Consider the following 18,880-nt stretch of genomic DNA (forward strand, 5'->3'; position numbering starts at 1 on the left):
GCAGAGAGGGCTGAGGAGGTCAGAGGATGAAGGGTGAAGGTGGTGGCAACATGGAGTTTCCCAAGGGCCAGATAGACCCAGGTGATATTCATTGGCATTAAATAGCCATGAACATTAAGGATTTTATAGGTCTAATATCTCATATAGAAGGGCAGTTTGTATCTTTGTCTATTTGATGTAATCTTGTTGTGTAGAGAGAGGGTTTGTGGATTGAGAGTTGAACATATAAACCTGTATGAAAAGCTATCAGGCTGTGGAGTTGTATTTATGTGGGACTTTGGGGTAGAGAAACACCCCAGGACGGAGGCAGAGAACAGGCGGTAGAAAACTGCCAGGGAAAGGAGTTTCTCAGACAAGTTGGGCCATGGTGGCAACTCGGACCAGGTGCCAGAGGAGTGAGAGACTCCAAACTAAAATCGGGCCTGAGGAATGAGACCTCAGGGCCAATAGAGAGATAAACATTTTTAATTCTTTTTAATATTTACTGCAACAGTACGAGTTTTAAATTTTTTGGTGACAAAAATTCATGACAGCAAAGCATTCATACAGTTGCGTGGTTATCACTGGCTGGCTTTAGCCAGATTTATAGTGAGTATTAGAAACCAAGAATAGAGCAGAAGGATTTGGAAAATATTCAGCCTAGTCAGAAAGAGAGCAAACTGACAGTAAAAACAAGAAGAATGTGGTTGTTAAAGAGACTAATGCCATTAAGGAGAAGCTAATGTCATATGCCTGTTCTTATACTTATGGCCACAGTGTGATTTCACATCCAGAGAACACACAGAGGTGCACCTATCACCCATCTGTCACTCATCCCACTATATCAGGTGCCTGCTGGAGACGCCTTTCATGTACCTCTTCTCTCACAAACTATGTTCATACAAAGCATCTTCAAGAACTGCACCTACATCTAGGGCTTTGCTGTATGGATGGACTAATATGTCAACAAGTCTCTCTACACGCCCCCCACAAGGTAGGGTTGTCACTGACTATCTTTATGATCTGTCAGGTGGCACTTCTCCATACAAACTCTTCAGGTCCTGTAGCCAACTGGTGGGATCCTGGATTGGCTTTGCAGTCATGATGCAGTGTCGCTCAGTGCCCCCCTTTTTTCTTGGTGGTCTTGACTCAAATGACCATATGGACCCAAGGAAAGCACTCGGCTGCCTGAAGATGTCCTGTATACGTGCATTATTCCTTTTCTACTCGGAGTAGCATGCGCTCAGCCAAGTGGTACTTTCAACCCACTGCCCTGCCATCCTGGTATAGCCATGGCCCTTAAGCTTCCACAGTAAAACTCGCCTATCTAAATGGAAAAGCAAACCAAAACAAAAATGCTAATTTCTTATACTGAGGTGGTGACCAACTGCTATTCTCTCCCATCATGGGCACTGGGGTGAAATTTTGAAAGCTCATTTGGAGGACCTTTTATTGAGAAGAGGGAGCCTCAGGAATGCCCTATCAACATTCAGATTACTGTGGAAGCGTTTTTCATATACTAAGCTCTCAAATGCCACGGCAGCCATGATTTATAGGGACTCGCTAATATTCAACCTGGCATCACACCCCAATGGTATACATTGGATACTAGTTCTGCGAGCATGTTGAAGGCAAGAGCACTCTGATCATGAACGCTTGTCTCCACAGTTTTAAAGAAAGATTAAAGGGCCAGGAAATGTATACTAAGTTTAGAATAGCTGTGAGGAGTCCCTGAGAGGGAACTGTGAACTCTGGGCTACAATGGAGACCCAACAGCCTTAGAGGAACCAAGTACATGGGACATCTGTGTGGTGGTGCACAACTTTAATCTCAAAATTTGGGAGGCAAAGTCAGTAAGAACTCTGAGTTTGAGGTCAGCCAGGTCTACAAAATGAGTTCAAGGACATCCAGGGATACACAGAGAAACCTGTCTTTAAAAACCTGAGAGAGAGAGAGAGAGAGAGAGAGAGAGAGAGAGAGAGAGAGAGAGAACAAACCAGGAGCTGGAGAAATGGCTCAGCAGTTACAAGCACTAGCCTCTCTTCCAGAGGTCCCGAATTCAATCGCAGCGCCTACATGGTTGCTCACAACCATCTGTAATGGGATCTGATGCCTTCTTCTGGCATACAGGCATATGTGCAGATAGATCACTCCTATGTATAAAAAGGGGGAAGGGTCATCTCAATGGAGAATCAGTAGGGTTCCAACCAGCCAGGACATTGCCTACCATGGATGTCCAGCATTGTGCTGCAGGTCTGACATCAGCGTGTGACAGACACTCTGGTTGCTTTTCTCCTTTCTATGCCTCATTTCTCCTTCTAGTCCTGGCATGGCACCATGTACTCTGGTACTGAATGTTGTAAGCCATGTAACTTGATTGTGATGTTATAGGGACTCACCACTAAGAGTTTACATTCAGGAAACCTGCTAGTGTTGCTTTTATAAATGGAATACCAACAAAGTTCCAAACAGCTATGATTATACCCATAGGCAGATGCTGTTCTCAGCCTTGCCCAGAGCGGCTTCCTTTTAAAGTAGAGAACAGTGAGTAAGACCCATGACTAGTCAAAGTGCTAAGAATAAACGGCTGTTGACTGCTCAGCCTGAGTCTGGACATCTATAGTTTCTCTTCTCAAAGGCTCAGGGAACAGGGGAGAGGAGACAGAGATGAATGAATGTAAGAGACAGAAGATGGGGAGGAGTCTTCCAGACATGTCACAGCTGCTACAATCACCTCTTAGCCTCTGAGTGGTTACCAAGTGTGTCAATATTCCAGCTTGGTTCGGGAAGAGCATGAGAGGAGGCTCCGCCCCCAACTAGAGAGCTATTGGTTGTTATTGGCTGCTGGGGGAGGAGGAGCTATTTTCTCAGGAAGGTAGCCACTTAGGTAAGTTCCCCAAGTAGGTGAGTAGTTTTATAGCCCCGCACATGCTCAAGCCTGATTAAACACAGGGAGTCATTGAAGAAAATAGGAGTGGGGTTTGTTAGGAAGAAAGGAGCGGGAATGGGGGGAACGTGAGAGAGAAATGGGGGTAAAATAGGTAAACCACATACATAAAATTGTCAAAAGAATATGTGGGAATTATTTTTAACGATAGTTTTTCTTGAACCACTAAATAACCACTTAACTTTTGAAACTGTCGAAACAGTTAAGGCCACAGGGAACCACGGGTGGAATGGATGGGGTTTTTTGTTTGTTTGTTTGTTTGTTTGTTTGTTTTGGGTTTTTTTTTTTCACCATGCAATGGGCATGCACTTCGGGAAGCCAGGGGCACAAAGCTCTGATTAAAAGTAAGGCAATTGGATGTCAAGTTGACTTTGAATGTTAGCCTTTGCTGAGAACTTCACTGGCTTTAGGCTCTTGTGGGAGACTGAAGCAAGCCACTGGCCATGCCTTTGAAGGCTTTTCTAGACAGAAATCACTGAGATAGGAAATCGCCTCTCTGAAGGTGGGGATACCATCCTATACACAGGGGCCTGAAGGGAATAAGGTCAGGAAAGAGAATACAGCAGAGGACCCGCACCTCTGCCTCACAGATCCCTAGCCACCAGGATATGGACTTCTCCACTCTGTTCTCAGTCACAATGGAGTGAGCTCTCTGAACCTGTGAGCTGAAAGAGCTCCTTTATTTTTTATGTTGCTTTGTTTTGACTTTTTCCAGTACAAAGAGCCAAGTAATGCCAAAGGGGTAAAGAGGGAGTCTGTGCTCCATGCCTTCCAGCAGAAGGGACGGTAACTTACAAACTCTCCTCACCTTTGGCTCTGAACCCAGTTTCACCTCCTGCTTGAGAGATCAGAGATATGAGTGTGCATAAATACTCAATGATGTGTGTGTGTGTGTGCGTGCACATAAGCCTGTGTGTGCTTAGAGAGTGCATGTCCAGGACAGTTTGTTTATGCTGACTTGTTTCTTTCAAGCTTAGACCCATCCACAGCCCCCATCTTAAGTACCCAGCAAGCCACAGGCCTGGCTGATGGAGTATAAATTCCTTTGCAATTCTCATTTCATCTCATCTACAGATGTTAAGGAAAAGCCTGGAGCATGCAATGGACAGCATCAAAAACTCTACAAAGAGTCTGGTCCAGGACAAGGCCTGACACCAAAGCAAACCCAGAGCCCCTCAGGTCTGCCCGGCCCAGGAACCTCGATAGGGAATGATCACGTGACATGATAAAATGCCAGGAATGAAGCAACCCACTAGAAATGTCAGGATGGTCCCCAACACTGTGCAGAAGACCCCTAAAGGAACTTGACCTTGAAAGCTCACACCTGAGGAACACAGATTTGTTCGTTCATTCAGAGCTGCAGAAGCTGCTGCCCTGAGCGCTGGCCTCACAGGACGATGGGTCTTACAGCTTGTGTTCACTGTGCGTTAATTACATATAATGGATCAACAGTCACGAGAGAGCAGGGACCTGGGGACCAGTGATGAGAAGGTGGAAGAGTGGTAATCTCAGGTTCCGTCGTTCATCCCTGTGGTTAGAAATGTCACCGTGACCCATAATATAAAACATCACCAGACAGGAAGAGCTGGCTGAGGCCCATGAGCATCCTCGAGTCAGGAAGCTCTTGGGGCAGGAGCATTCAGAATGGAAGGAAGGAGGAGCATGAGAGAAGATGAGTTCATGGAAAAGACATGTTCCAGGACCATATAATGGTCTGGGCCACACCCTCCTGTGTCCCATACCTCAAGGAATACTTGGTCACAAAAGCTTTGACCTTTTCTGGTATGAGAGCAGACAAGAAAGACAAACATGAAGCAGGACAGACATGTGGAGATGAACTGGAGAAACTGGTTTATTTGGCACTAAAGGTCAAGAGACATCCCTAGAGCCAGGGCACCCTTGCAGAGGGCAAGGAGAGAGAAATCCAGATAAATCTTCTATGTTCTCCCCACAGAGTCCCGGGGTGGGCACAAGGCCTCCCTAACTGCCTTATGCTGAACCAGCAGCCACTGGACAGGAGCTAGGAGAAGACGGCTAAGTCCCATCTACACCGGAACAGTCGATTTTGAGATACTGGTCAGCAGCAGGAGGGGGTGCTGCAGGTCACAGGCCTACAGACCAGGGTGGGGCAGGAGGGCTGGCAGCATCCAGAGGACTGGCAGGAGGAGGTCACACAGACTGGCCGGCAGCTCACAGGAACACATACAGAGGACTGGCAGGAGGGGGTCATGCACACAGTGGGCCTGCAGCTCACAGGCACACAGCAGGCTACCTGGTATCTCACAGGAATGCATATAGCAGGCCTGCAGCAGGCTGACTGGCAGGGGCTGGACACACAGCAGGAGGGCTGGCAGGGGCTGGACACACAGCAGGAGGGCTGGCACCCTGAAGAGCAGCTGGTGTGACACATGGTGGAGGCTGGCTGGTCTAGAGGAGGATGAGGATGACTGGAGTTCCTTCCCATGGTGACTTTTATACCCAGCTCAGTGCACTATCTTCCCAGCATGCATCTGGTCTTCCTTGTTTTCTTTCTCTGACCTCCCAGGCTGGTTTTGTTGTGTCTGCATTTCTGTTTTTGTTTTGCTCTTGGCTTTTTGGCTAATTATACCTTCTCCAAGCTCCTTCTACTTCTGGAATTTCCAAGCACCATCCCAAGTCAGACTTGCTCTTCTCAAGCTCTTCTTGTAATACCCCAAAGATCCAGGAAACCAAGTGTTCCTTCCTGCGGCACAATGGTTCTCACACAACAGAGACTTCTGGGGTTGGCAAAGGTTTGCAGAAAGTGGAAGACTGAACACAGGGAGCTCCTCCTGATAGAGCATGACTCAGAGATGAGGTCAGACAGCAGACAGGAAGGGCATGGAGAACAGCTGTGAATCAGTGTGGGGTGGTGTGTGTGTGTGTGTGTGTGAGAGAGAGAGAGAGAGAGAGAGAGAGAGAGAGAGAGAGAGAGAGCATGTGAAACTATGAACATGCACAAGTACTTATATGTAGTGAGAATTTTGGTTTCTTTAAGAACACAGAAGTGTTATAGGATTATGTTTTTGTTTTAATCCCAGGTGTGGGATATAAAACTGCTTCTGATTGTTCACATCAGCTGACAATGATTTGCCTCGTGCTCTAGCATGGGAGTGATTTTGCCAGCTGCAGACAGTTTCAGCAAATGTATGACGTTTGAAATTCTAGGGACACTTCAGAGGGAATATTAATGTGAGAGTCCCAAGTAGGGCTATGGCTGCTGCTCCTGTTACTGGTTGGAGATATCCTGATGGTGAAAATCAAAATTGCACCAAGGAATTCAATACCCCTAGTCAGCAGGAAGTAGTCGAATGATATCAACAACCCCTTTTCCTTCTAATCTTTCTCTCCTAATGTCAGGGCGTCAGAAGGGATAAAGGTAGAGTAGGGAAGTAGATAAAGGGAACCCATAACATACCCAAAAGTCTGGCTACATTTAAATGCACATGTGATTCAGGGTTTGTGTATGAGTGAGTATTTGCGCGTAAATGTATATAGCCATACATGTGTAAAAAAGAATGTATTTGTGTGTGTGGTCACTCACTACCCAGAAAAGCTCCTTGTAGACCTGTTCCTTCCTCTGCCCAGCCCCCACTTCACCCCCCCAGATGCCACAGGATTGGTTTCACAGGCTGTTTCTCCGCTTCTCCCCAACTGGCTGCTACCCAAGCCAAGACTGTGGAAACCATTACTGCCCAGAGGTCCTTGTGCCTTGTTACTTCCTCCTGCAAGTTGGCTGGGGTTCTGAATTTTCATTCCTATGGGTACTGCCATCCCTCCTGCTTCACACTGCTCCAGAGCTCACTCTTTAGTCCCTCAAATACAAGGATTGTCACCATCATAAGCCTAGGTGAGAACTGTCTATCATGACCAGGTAGAGCCAGGAGGGAAGTTAATTACCCCTTCCTGGCAAGGCAGGAGCACACCAAACTCCTCTTTCCTATTCCTCTTGTCATTCTTTTTCTCCTGACATTGAACAAAACCAGCCCTCTGCCCAAAGGAAAAAATCCGTACAGTCCTCATCCACTTTTCCCTTTCTCGTGTTCTGAACATGCCTCTTAGGACTTGGTTATTGCTGGCTTCTCTTAGACAGATATATAATGAAAATTAAGGTTTAGAAAAGAAAAGCGGAAGGTGTAAACTAGGCAGCCTCGCCAGAGCAGGAGCAGGTAGAAGGCTGTGGCTGAGGAGAGTGAGTGTTAAAGGGAAGCCACTTGGCACTGCAGTTATAGGAGGTCGGCCAGGCCCCGCCCTTCAAAGACTCAGCATAAGAACAAGAGCCAAGTTCTTCTTTCCTGGGTTTGTCACAGTGGTAAGAAAAACAAACACACAAGGGCTGGAAGGGCCTGCAGACCACACTATTGTCAATGGTGACCATAGCTCCAGGTACCTTTGTAGTTCCTTTTTTGTCACTGTGACAAGATGGCCAACAGGAATTAATTTAAGGGAGGAAGGCATCACTTCATCTTAGGGTTCAAGGAGATAAAGTTCGTCATGGGGAGGAAGTCATGGCAGCTGGTCACATTGAACTGTCAACCAAGCAGAGGAAGGGAAAAAGCCTTGCTGAGCTCTCTCCTTCAGGATCCCAGCCCATGGGGTGGTGCCCCTCACACTTAGGGTGGGTCTCCCCACTTCCATTAACCTGTATAATCACTCATAGGCATGTCCAGAGATGTCTCTTATAGATTATAGCCCTGGTCAAGTTGACATACACTATTACCTAACATAGAATCCATTTCTCAGACTCTGGATCTAGTTTTGCCTTCCAGACACCATAATCCACACATGTGTGGGTGTAGAGCAGAGAAGGGTATGTGGATATACACAGATGTTTCATAAAATGCGGACATGCATGGGGGGGGGGGATGTGCTTGTGGGCGTGTGCACATCAAGATTGTAGGTGCATGAATACCTATACACGAGCAAGCTTCCTTGTGTGTGGCTCATTTCACTGTGTGATTCTGAGTGCATGAGAGTGGGTATGCGAGTGTATGTTTACATGATTGTGTGTGCACTGGCCCCCGTGTGCACATGAAGCAGGGTGTGCATGTTCAAGACTATTAGCCCATAGTGACTGCTCCTGTCTCTGATTAAGTTTCATACAGATCTCTCATTTAAGCAACACAGTATGTCCTTGACTACCTGGGCATCTGGGTTATAAAATGACACTTACGACCCATGCATCAGCAAGGTGGGCAGCAGTGAGCATTCCACGGAGGAACTGGCATGGGATAGTGTGCAAGGCTTCAGCAGAGAGTAGGAACTGCATGCCTGCTGTTCTAGGAGGAATGGGCTCAACAGACTGTAGAAGGCTTGGGAGAGAGGGAACTGTAACCAACACTACACAAGGAAAGTGTAAACCCAGTACATTGGCATCACGACTTTGAACAATGCAAATGTGCCAGTCTGAGACATAGGGCACAGCTAACTTGATTTACTAAAAACACAGGACAGGGCATGTGTGACATCAAGTCACGAGTAGAACTTGGAGGATTTGTCCAGTGTCCCTGTGGGAAGTGATATGAAGTGATTATTACATCATTCAAGAACAAATGGGCAGACGTGCCACAGAAGTGGCAGGTGTGACGGGTTCAGGTAACAGAACCAAGATCCTGCTTGTGAAAGCTTCCGGGCAGGAAGAAAGTCACCAGGATATCACAAGAGGAGAGGGAAATACAGCCCTGGACGATCTAGCCAACTAATACCTTCTATGCATCCCCTGCTGTGGGAGCATTGGGGAAAGAGCCAGGGAGACAGGATGGAGGCTCACAAGCACAGTTTGGCCATGGCTGGGGCCATACGTTTGATGGCAGACAGACAGGACAGGGATATGACCACATATCTACTTATGTTTTCTGTCCTGCATGCTAGCTAATGAAAAAGCACAGAGAGGCTGGATCATAGACAGCACTGATAATACACACTTTCAGATACTAAAGCAACTACGAAGACAGATAGAATCCAGGACAGACATACAGAGCTGATTAGAGAAGCCACTTTAATTAGCACAGGGAGTAAAAGAAGGATGCTGGGGGCAGGACATCCTTAGAGAAGAGCAGAGCGATGGAATCTTGGTTGTTCTGCGTTCTCTTCCCAGTTCCACAGTTGGCTGGGCATGTTGCCCACCTTCCTCTTGACACAATCACAGAGAATAGCGATGGATGGGAATAGATGTGTCCTGTCTATGATGGCAGTTCCTGGTTTAGACACTGGTCAGCAGCAGGAGGGGGTGCTGCAGGTCACAGGCCTGCAGACCAGGGTGGGGCAGGAGGGCTGGCAGCATCCAGAGGACTGGCAGGAGGAGGTCACACAGACTGGCCGGCAGCTCACGGGAACACACACAGAAGACTGGCAGGAGGGGGCCATGCACACAGTGGGCCTGCAGCTCACAGGCACACAGCAGGCTACCTGGTATCTCACAGGAATGCATATAGCAGGCCTGCAGCAGGCTGACTGGCAGGGGCTGGACACATAGCAGGAGGGCTGGCAGGGGCTGGACACACAGCAGGAGGGCTGGCACCCTGAAGAGCAGCTAGTGTGACACATGGTGAAGGCTGGCTGGTCTGGAGGAAGGTGAGAATATCTGGAACTCCTTCCCATGGTGGCTTTTATACCCAGCTCAATGTTCCAACTACCCAGAATGCATCTGGTCTTCCTTGTTTGCTTCCTCTGACCTCCTAGGTTAGCTTTGCTGTTGTCCATGTTCCTGATTTGTTTGCCCTCAGCTTCATGGCTAATTATACCTGCTCCAGCTCCTGCTGAGTATAGGCTCCCATCTCCCCAGGGCTATCTGGAGTCTACCAAGTTCTATCACTTCCTGTTTCCGTATATGAGATCCCAGTGTTCCAAGAGTCCAGAAGTTCTCCCTGCAGGATAACAGTCCTTACACACCCAAAAAGCTCCTACTTCTCATAGGGTTAAAAAAGCATTTGCAGAATATGGGAGGCTGAACACAGGGAGTATCTTCTCATGATCCACAGAGATGGAGCCAGATAACAGAACCAAGGGTATGGAGAATGCCTCTCTTTCAGTGTGTGTGTAAATGTGCACATGAGGTTCAAAGTTTGTGTATGTGTTTGTATGGATGTCTGTATAACCATACATGTGTATCTATGACTGTATGTCCATGTATGACCACATGCCACTAAAGATCTGTTCTCTTCTCCGCCCAAGCCTTCCCCAATCTTGCTGTCTTGGTGCCTGAACTGCCCCTGGGGCCACCTGCTTGTCCTATGCCCCTGTGTTGTTCCATCACTGCCTCCTGCCCTCCTAAGGCTGGGAAAATTGATGGCTGCTGCTGCAGACCCCCATGTGGTTCTGTTGGGAAGAATCCTATACCCTGTGTCTGCCCCTGCCAGCTGGCCTGTGGTGACCCTGAAAGCTACCAGTCTCCAGAATGCTTTCAGTCCTCTTGCTGTGCCCATTCCTGCTGACCTGTCTGTTGTGGCTCCTCTGCTGGCTGCTGATCTCTCTTCTCTGCAGGCTCTCAAATGTGGCCAACACCCCATCATATGATCCTGATTTAGGAAGGGTCTCCTCTCTCCAGACCTCTCATGGTACTGTTAAATCACCACCCAAACTCCTGTTTCCTATTCTCCTTGTCTGTCCTCACAACTTTGAAGAAAATGAGACCTCCCCCTGAGTGGTGAAAGTTTTAAGACGCTCATCCTTTTTCTGTAATCTCTTGGTCCAAACATTCTTCCTAGAGACTGTCCTTTCCCCTCAGTGAGATCCTAGCGACCAAAAGGAGGCTAGGAGAGACTTGAGGGCTGGTGCTATGAAGGGACCGTAAGAAGATTCATCCCTACTATCAACTTGAATGGATTTAGAATCACCAAGAGATGGAGGCACATCTCTTAATGGGTCTGTGAATGTTTCCAGAGAAGATAAACTGTGAGTCTAGACTCTCTTTGAATGGAGTGGCCCCCTCCAGTGGATCAGGATTAACAGAGAAAAGAAGAAAATTAATCAGTTAAAAGTGTTCTCATCTCTTCTTTGTGGCCCATTGCGACTGCTCGGCTCCCCCATAGTGAACTGAAGTCTCTGAATCCAAAAGCTAAAAACATTCTTCATCCCTTTAAGCTGCTTCATTGGGTAATTCAGCATAGCCATGCAAAAACAGCTAATACAGAACATTAGTCAGAGGTGCCTGGACATCGTTGTGACTAACCCTGATTATGTGTTTTCTGAGGCCTTTGGCTGGTTTTGATGCATTGTGTAAGACTTTTGAGATATAGGCTTTATGACCCTCGAAAAGCTATACAAAGAGCTAATGATACACGCAGGTGAGAACTTGGAAGAGTACAGTGCCAAGAGAAGTCCCACGAAAGGAGGTGCTCGTCAAGTTTCAGGCTACTGTTGGGTACTGGACCAGAGGCCACCCATGTGCTATTTGGCAAGAGAATTCCCTCTGTGTCCAGCAATACTGTGTGAGGCTGAGTTTACAGCAGTAACTAAATCAACCGTGTGGAGGAAATTTTAAGGCAGCTGAGAGTTCCTGTGGTGACCTGGTCATTGCTGGGGGCTTTTAGACAGACTTACAGTGAGAAACAAGGGCTAAAAGCAGAGCTGAGCAGTTGGAAAGCTATGGCTGTAGAGGGTGTAACTGTCAAAGAGATCAATGCCATTAAAGAGAAGCCAACTACTGCATCTGGGACAATAGAACAGTGGCCAGACCGTATCCATCAAAGGTTCCAGAATGAGCGCATGAACCAAAATAAATCCTGTCCCTTTAAGTGTTTCATCCTTTATTACGTCACAGGGACGAGAGAAGCTCATGCTGCAGGACTGGCTGGCGGGCAGGGGGCCTCTGCCCGTGCCTCTGAGCAGAGAAGGGACAAATCGGAGACTCTCAGATAAGAGACCAGGATGATGTATATGCATGCTTGGGTGAAGGTACATGAGTGTGCAGAAGTAGGCATGGCTATGTGTCTGCAGAAGCATGCATACATGTGAAGAATGTGTGTGTGTGTGTGTGTGTGTGTGTGTGTATGCATACAAGTGTGCTAAGACACATGGATATGTGAATATAAGTTAAGTACTGGGCACTTGGATATATAGAAATGAGTGAGGGGCACACACATCTGTGTGTGAGTTTTTTCCACGAGTATCCTTTGATGTGCATGAGGGTGGTGTGAGAACAGGAGCATATGTGTGTGCCCTTGGATGTGTGTAACTGGAGTGTAAACACACCATAGGTGTATGGCATATGCTGCGTGTTCAGGGCAGTTAGTCAATTTTATTCAAACAGCACAGTGGAACCCTGACAACCCTGGCTGCCAAGAAAGAAAACGTTTACAACTCATGTCTCATGGCCAGCCTTCGGGAATAAAGGGAAAGTTCGGAGCTCAGGGCAGCCAAGAGTGAGAACACTGGAGTCCAGGGTGATGTCATGGGGTGCAGCAGAGATTGCGACCCCCATGTCTGTCTGTCTCAGGAACCTCACAGGGAGCAGTCACAACAGACTGCAGAGATTATGGATAGAGGCAGCTGATGGAGACAGGCTGTCACCAACACTTCCCAGAGGAAAACCGTCCCCAAAGCTAGACACGGCCTGGTAGGTCCATCTCCACTGTTAATAGTATTTCAAATCACCAGGGAAGTGTGCATGGGGGCGTACTAATGATTGTGCTCACAGAAAGGTCTGACTGAGGAGAAAAGACCCACCTTAAACACAGCACAAGGACTGTTCCACGGACTGGGATTCCAGACAGACTAAAAAGGAGAAGGCCAACTGAGGACTAGCATGCATTGCTGGCTTTGTTTCCCGGCTGCAAACATCATGTGAGCTACCACCTCACCTTCTTTCCACCATGACTGTCCCATCCTGAAGGACCCTCAAACTGTGAGCCAAAATAAGCCCTTCCATCAGGTTCCATTCACTGGGATTTTTGTCCCAGCAAGAGAGACAAAGAAACTAACCCGATCATTGAAAATGATCTAAAATAGAAACAGAAGTGGCCCACTCTGAGCCATGAAAAGATCTACAGCATCACACACATGACCACCCCAAGAACTTAGTGAGACGTGCGTGTTTTAGCCGCTTTACAGACAAGTGACTAGGCATGTGTCCGTCATATTGTAATTGATCAACAATAAGAAAGTGGGCATACATTTCTCCAGTACTGGGGGGGATTCAGAGCTGGTCAGTTTGTATGCCTGGAATTCAAACATTCCTAAGCTGCCCAATAGGAAGAAAGACACCGTGACTTGGGACACAAGGCATCCAGAGAAGAAAGAGAAAACCTTTTCTTAAAACACACACACACACACACACACACACACACACACAACTCTAGGACTCACTGTACATGAGCACCCCCTACAGGGAAAGGGAAGCAGGAGCAGACACTGCACAGAAATACAGAAAGTCTATCCCGGGGGCCTCAGGGATGCCAGGGGCATAAATACACCCACTCATCAAGCCATGCCCTCCTCCCAGCATGCCACCTCCAAAGGATCCATGGTGAATCTGCATCATAGAAATCGCTGGTCTGTGCTTCCTGATGCCAAAGCGGCCAGGAAGACAGACAGGAATCAGGACAGACACTCAACAGCTGACGGAAGAAGCCACTTTATTTGGCACAGAGAGTGAGAGAAGGAGCCTGGAAGCAGGACATCCTTAGAGAAGGGCAGGGGGAGAGGTATCTGTTGGGAGAAAAACAGCTGTGTTTTTCCAGGGTGAGGTAGGAGTGCTTCCAATATGTTTCAAGTGAAGAACCACCGCCACAGAGGAAGGAGGTGAATATGTCCCATTTGCCTTGGCAGCAGCTGGTTTGGAGACACTGGTCAGCAGCAGGAGGGGGTGCTGCAGGTCACAGGCCTACAGACCAGGGTGGGGCAGGAGGGCTGGCAGCATCCAGAGGACTGGCAGGAGGAGGTCACACAGACTGGCCGGCAGCTCACAGGAACACATACAGAGGACTGGCAGGAGGGGGTCATGCACACAGTGGGCCTGCAGCTCACAGGCACACAGCAGGCTACCTGGTATCTCACAGGAATGCATATAGTAGGCCTGCAGGAGGCTGACTGGCAGGGGCTGGACACACAGCAGGAGGGCTGGCAGGGGCTGGACACACAGCAGGAGGGCTGGCACCCTGAAGAGCAGCTAGTGTGACACATGGTGAAGGCTGGCTGGTCTAGGGGAAGGTGAGAATGTCTGGATCTTCTTCCCATGGTGGCTTTTATACCCAGCACAGTGTTCCAACTACCCAGAATGCAGCTGGTCTTCCCTGTTTGCTTTCTCTGTCCTCCCAGGCTAGCGTTGCTGTTGTTCATGCTCTTGTTTTGTTTGCCCAACTCCATGACTAATGTGGTTCTCTAGCTGCTGTTGTATCTAGGCTCCCAAGCCATCTTTTCCTGGTGCTACATGGATTCTATGTTTCATGAATTCCAGATTTCCTTACATGAGTTCCCAGAGATCCAAGAGTCCAGATATCCTGCCTGTAGGATGACAGTCCTCCCACAACCACAGATATTATTCTTTTCCTGTGGCCTGGAAGGCTTTGCAACACAAAGGAGGCTGAACACACTGCATAACTCCCATTTATCAGGATCCTGAGGAAAGTCAAGTTGGACCAGCCACATCCTCAAAAAGGAGATTCACAGGGACCACAGCTGGAACTTGTGCTGAGGTCAAGACCCCAGGCCCTGTCCTCTTTTGGTGTGCTCAGCAGCAAGCCACATGTCATGAAAAGCAGTATGACAATGGCACCTGTAGGTGTTCACCCAGTTAATGTAGGGTTGAGGAAGAGGTTTCTGAGTAGGCCCTGGGTCTTTGGAAGCCTCTCTGGGTGAGATGAGGAGACATAGACATTCAAGTGAGGCTTACTCTTCCCTGACTCACCCCACCCACCCACACTCCTCCCCAGTATAAATACACCCTTCTTCAGCTATAGTACCACACAGAAGAGAGGCACTGCTGTGTTCTTGCCTCCCTCTGACTTCCCAGATCCCCCTGAAAAACACAGAGCACATCCAAAAGCATCTAATGTCACTCTCAGGAAAGGACCCATGCCTCTTAGTTTCCATTTCAACTCCATGAAAAGAGGACAGGAATGAACTCTTAGACAAAAAGATGCTATACTGGAAGAGGCAGGTTAGGATCATCAACATGCTCCTCAGCTGTGTTTCTAGCACCCTAATAATCCACTAAGCTGTGGGCAGTGTTTGAACATCATTACAGCCTCTACTTGCCCCTCTCCCTCTTTCTTCAGAAGTAGAGAAGATATCACACTAGAAAGAAGCAGAAAGTGGTTTTCAAGGCCAGACCATGCCAGAAGACTACCTGACTCCATACAGCAAGGCTGTGGGCTTCTAGGATAGCCTACTGAGGTCAGGAGAGCAGCCTCACTGACTTCTAGCCACCACACACTCTGGACAATTCCTCCAAGCTCTTAGTACTGATAAGGAGGTAGACCAGATGTCTGTCACAATGTCGGCTCCCCCTCAAGAGTTTCCACTTAAGCTGGGAAGACAAATTCTTCAGAGGCCCATTCAAACCACAACCTCTGCTGCACAAACCAGGACCCTTGGGAACAGAGGACGGAAGATGCAGAGTGTAGCAAACCTGAAACCCTGATGGGATGGACAATGGCTAAGGAGCCCTCCCTTAACTACATGGCTGATGGACAGTTAAGAGATGTCTACACTCAGACAGGGATAGACGGAGGTACACAGCTGCCCAGCTCTTTGCAAACCCAACTTCCCAATGGAATGTAGTCAGTGGCTGAGGGGAGATCCAGGGTGGATGAAGCATCTAAAATATAGGTGGGATATGTCTCAGAGTTTGGCAGAAGATGGAGGAGGGGGAAACAGGTGCCTATCTTCCTGAAAACCTATATTCTATCTAGGAGGCTGGTCAGAGACAGACCACAATAGAGAAACCACCACAGGACTGAATAGTCTCCCCCAAGGGAGACCCAAGACCACTGTGCTGGAGCCTGCATAGAGACTCACCTCAGACACCCCCAGCCACACCTAATTCAACCCCAGTGAAGATTCCAGGAGCAGATTCCAGGAGCCATATGGGTTTTCCACATTTGTATACCCACATAGTATAAAGCCAGACCTGCACGAGCTCAAAATAGCTGGTTAACAGTTGGCCATCTGCCTGAACAAAAACCCATAGATCCAAGACAATAATTGAACCCAGAATCTTTCATACGTTCAAGCATATGATCAAAATAACCAGGGACAAAAGATTTTGTGATGTAAATCACCTTCATAAATAAAAGCAACCAGTTAAAAAAAATTTTAAAAATCTAGGATAATCTCATTACAGAGACGGGCAGTCAGTGACCACAGCAGCTATTATTTATTCAAAGATCAAAGAGAAATATTATCTTCATGAGTGAATAGGTAGAGACGGAGAGGAATGTAATTGATCCAACAAAAGAGAATTCTAAAACTGAAACACACAATAGCTGGAACATAAAGTACACACTGGACTAGCCTGAGAGCAGGTGCAAGGATGGACCTGAAAGACCACAGAAACCACTCCATCAGAAATGAGAGAGAGAGAGAGAGAGAGAGAGAGAGAGAGAGAGAGAGAGAGAGAGAGCTGGTGAGATACCTAAGTAAGTACAGGCACATGCACCCAACGCCGATGGCCTGAGTTCAGTCAGAGCTGACACAGTGGAGAGGAGAAATTGTGACAAGTTGTCCTCTCACTTACACACACATACCACAACACACACAATACAACACATGCACACATGGCACACACACCACACACACATGTGCACATACCATACACACACACACTATATGTGTACATACACCACATACTACATACACAACACATGCAATATGCACCAAATGCACATACACATCACATGTGGTATACATGCATACACACACACCACACAACATGCACACATATATACACAAAACATATACAACCCACACACCACATGCACAAATGCCACAAACCATACACACACACACACACACACACACACCCCATACACACACGTGTATACATGCCACATACACACATCATACACACACCATACACATAGGCTAAGTGTATGGCATCCCACAGTCACTGATAATCATGGGAAGTTAGCACCTGAGGCAGGAGGTGCAAAGGCTCTTGGAGAGCAGGAGTTCCCAGGCTCTGCCCTATCCTGGCTTCCTCCTCCCTCTGCTCTTACTCCAGAGAGAAGCTGACCAGTATGGACAGACCTCCACCTCAACCTTTTCATTCCAGTCAGCTTCTCCTCAGCTCTAACGGACACAGATGTCACATCCTGTATGAGAGGAGTCTAAACAACCAAGGTCATCCCATCCTTACCCCTGCATGGGGAGGGCTTGTGGTATGGGGGATTGGACAGCAAGGGGCTAGAGAGATGGCTTAGCAGCTACAAACACTTGCTGCTCTTCCAAAGGACCTGGATTCAACTCCTAGCACCCTCATGACAGCTCACAGCTACATATAGTGCCAATATCAGGGGATCTGACACCCTTTCCCACCCTCTACTGACACCAGACACTAGCAAACAGATAAACAGACAGACAGACAGAGAAGAAAAAAAAAGTCTGTCTGCCAGGCAGAGTCAAGGCAAGTCAGGGTCTGTTGGCAGATTTCCCAGCTTGCTGAGGCGTGGAACAGTAAGAGGAGGTGCACTTTGAGCTCAAAGGTGAAGGGCTGAAGATGCAATTGTCCTTCGTAGAAGGAACGGGGGGGGGGGCTTTGGATGGGTACAGATGTCTTACGTGTGTATTTCAGCAATTGTTTCTGTTAGCCTGTGGCTTTGCTCCCCATGGTACTGTGTAGCATAAAAAAGGCTAAGAAAACTAAACTGAAGGCTGGCGTGGTACTGACCTGAAGCCCTCCCATACCTGTCTCTGGCATCTTCTTCCCGCCTTTCCTACCTTTAATTCTTGCTCGCCCCCTCAGAGGACTGTTCGGTTTCATGCCAGCAGGGTTGGCACAGCTCCGATGCCTATGGTACACACAGCCTTCCACAGGTCAGTCCACTGTGTGCCTGCAGCTCTCCTCAGCCCACATCATCTCGACCACCCTAGGGTCTCCACTGTAACTAAGGTTTTACCTTTGCAGCTTCACACACTGAATGCTTAGTGCAACCCTGCTACACATTGCCTGGCCTCCCGGGCTTTTCTCTAGAACCTTGTTGTAAGCTTTAATGACCTCCTGACCCTTGCATCCTGCATCCCCTCCCCCCCCCCCCACACACACACAAACCAGACTATACAAACCCTCTCTTTTTGGATGTGAGCTTTTCAAATGAATTTGCTTTTTTAAACATTTTTATATAGTTCTTTTTACATATTTTATTTATTTATTCTTAGGTTTGTGGGTGTTTTGCTTATAAGTGTATCCACATACGGTGTGCATGCCTGATGCCTGTGGAAGCCAGAAGAGAACACTAGATAACCAGGACTGGAGTTACAGATGGTTGTGAGGCACCATGTGGTTGCTGGGATTTGAACTCAGGACCTCTGCAAGAGCCATCTCTCCAATCCAAGTTTGCACTCTTACACCTTGGTTGTCATTAATTTAGGTCATGCCTTCAAGGATCCTTTCTTATTATCCCAGTGAAAAGTACTTGGATTTTCTCTCATGGTACTTTTAAATCTGATTTGTCTACACCTTCCATGTCCACCCCAGCTAAAATTTTAACGCCTATGCTCCATCTTATTCATATGTCACATTTTTTTAGTGTCCTGAAAACCTGGCCGAACGTAAACAGCCACAGCCTGACTGTTGGGTGTCTTGAAATTAATTACCTCTGACAAACAATTAGTCAAATGCATTTTTAAAAGACTTATTTATTTTTAAAACACCAGAAGAGGGCACCAGGCCCCATTACAAATGATTGTGAGCCACCATGTGGTTGCTGGGAATTGAACTCAGGACCTGTGGAAAAGCAGTCAGTGCTCTTAACCATCTCTCCAGCCCATCAAATGCAT

The 18,880-nt window shown here is 47.6% G+C and overlaps 4 protein-coding genes across 4 annotated transcripts in view; all 4 read right to left on the minus strand.

Moving 5' to 3' along the window:
- TSPEAR (thrombospondin type laminin G domain and EAR repeats) overlaps nucleotides 1-18,880 on the minus strand; it is a gene marked incomplete at both ends in the record, with an annotated part of 153,565 nt that overhangs the window by 121,778 nt on the left and 12,907 nt on the right. The window lies entirely within an intron of this gene.
- LOC308436814 (uncharacterized protein) lies at nucleotides 5,004-5,336 on the minus strand (the record flags this gene model as incomplete). The annotated part of the gene is made up of 1 exon (XM_080937795.1): nucleotides 5,004-5,336. One exon carries the CDS (start codon nucleotides 5,334-5,336, stop codon nucleotides 5,004-5,006), a length of 333 nt encoding a protein of 110 aa, XP_080793921.1.
- On the minus strand, nucleotides 9,158-9,490 carry LOC308436815 (uncharacterized protein; the record flags this gene model as incomplete). The annotated part of the gene is made up of 1 exon (XM_080937796.1): nucleotides 9,158-9,490. One exon carries the CDS (start codon nucleotides 9,488-9,490, stop codon nucleotides 9,158-9,160), a length of 333 nt encoding a protein of 110 aa, XP_080793922.1.
- On the minus strand, nucleotides 13,733-14,065 carry LOC308436816 (uncharacterized protein; the record flags this gene model as incomplete). Its single annotated transcript, XM_080937797.1, has 1 exon — nucleotides 13,733-14,065. One exon carries the CDS (start codon nucleotides 14,063-14,065, stop codon nucleotides 13,733-13,735), a length of 333 nt encoding a protein of 110 aa, XP_080793923.1.

This window comes from Micromys minutus (genome assembly GCF_963924665.1).
Source record: "Micromys minutus genome assembly, chromosome: 25".
Lineage (NCBI taxonomy): Eukaryota > Metazoa > Chordata > Mammalia > Rodentia > Muridae > Micromys > Micromys minutus.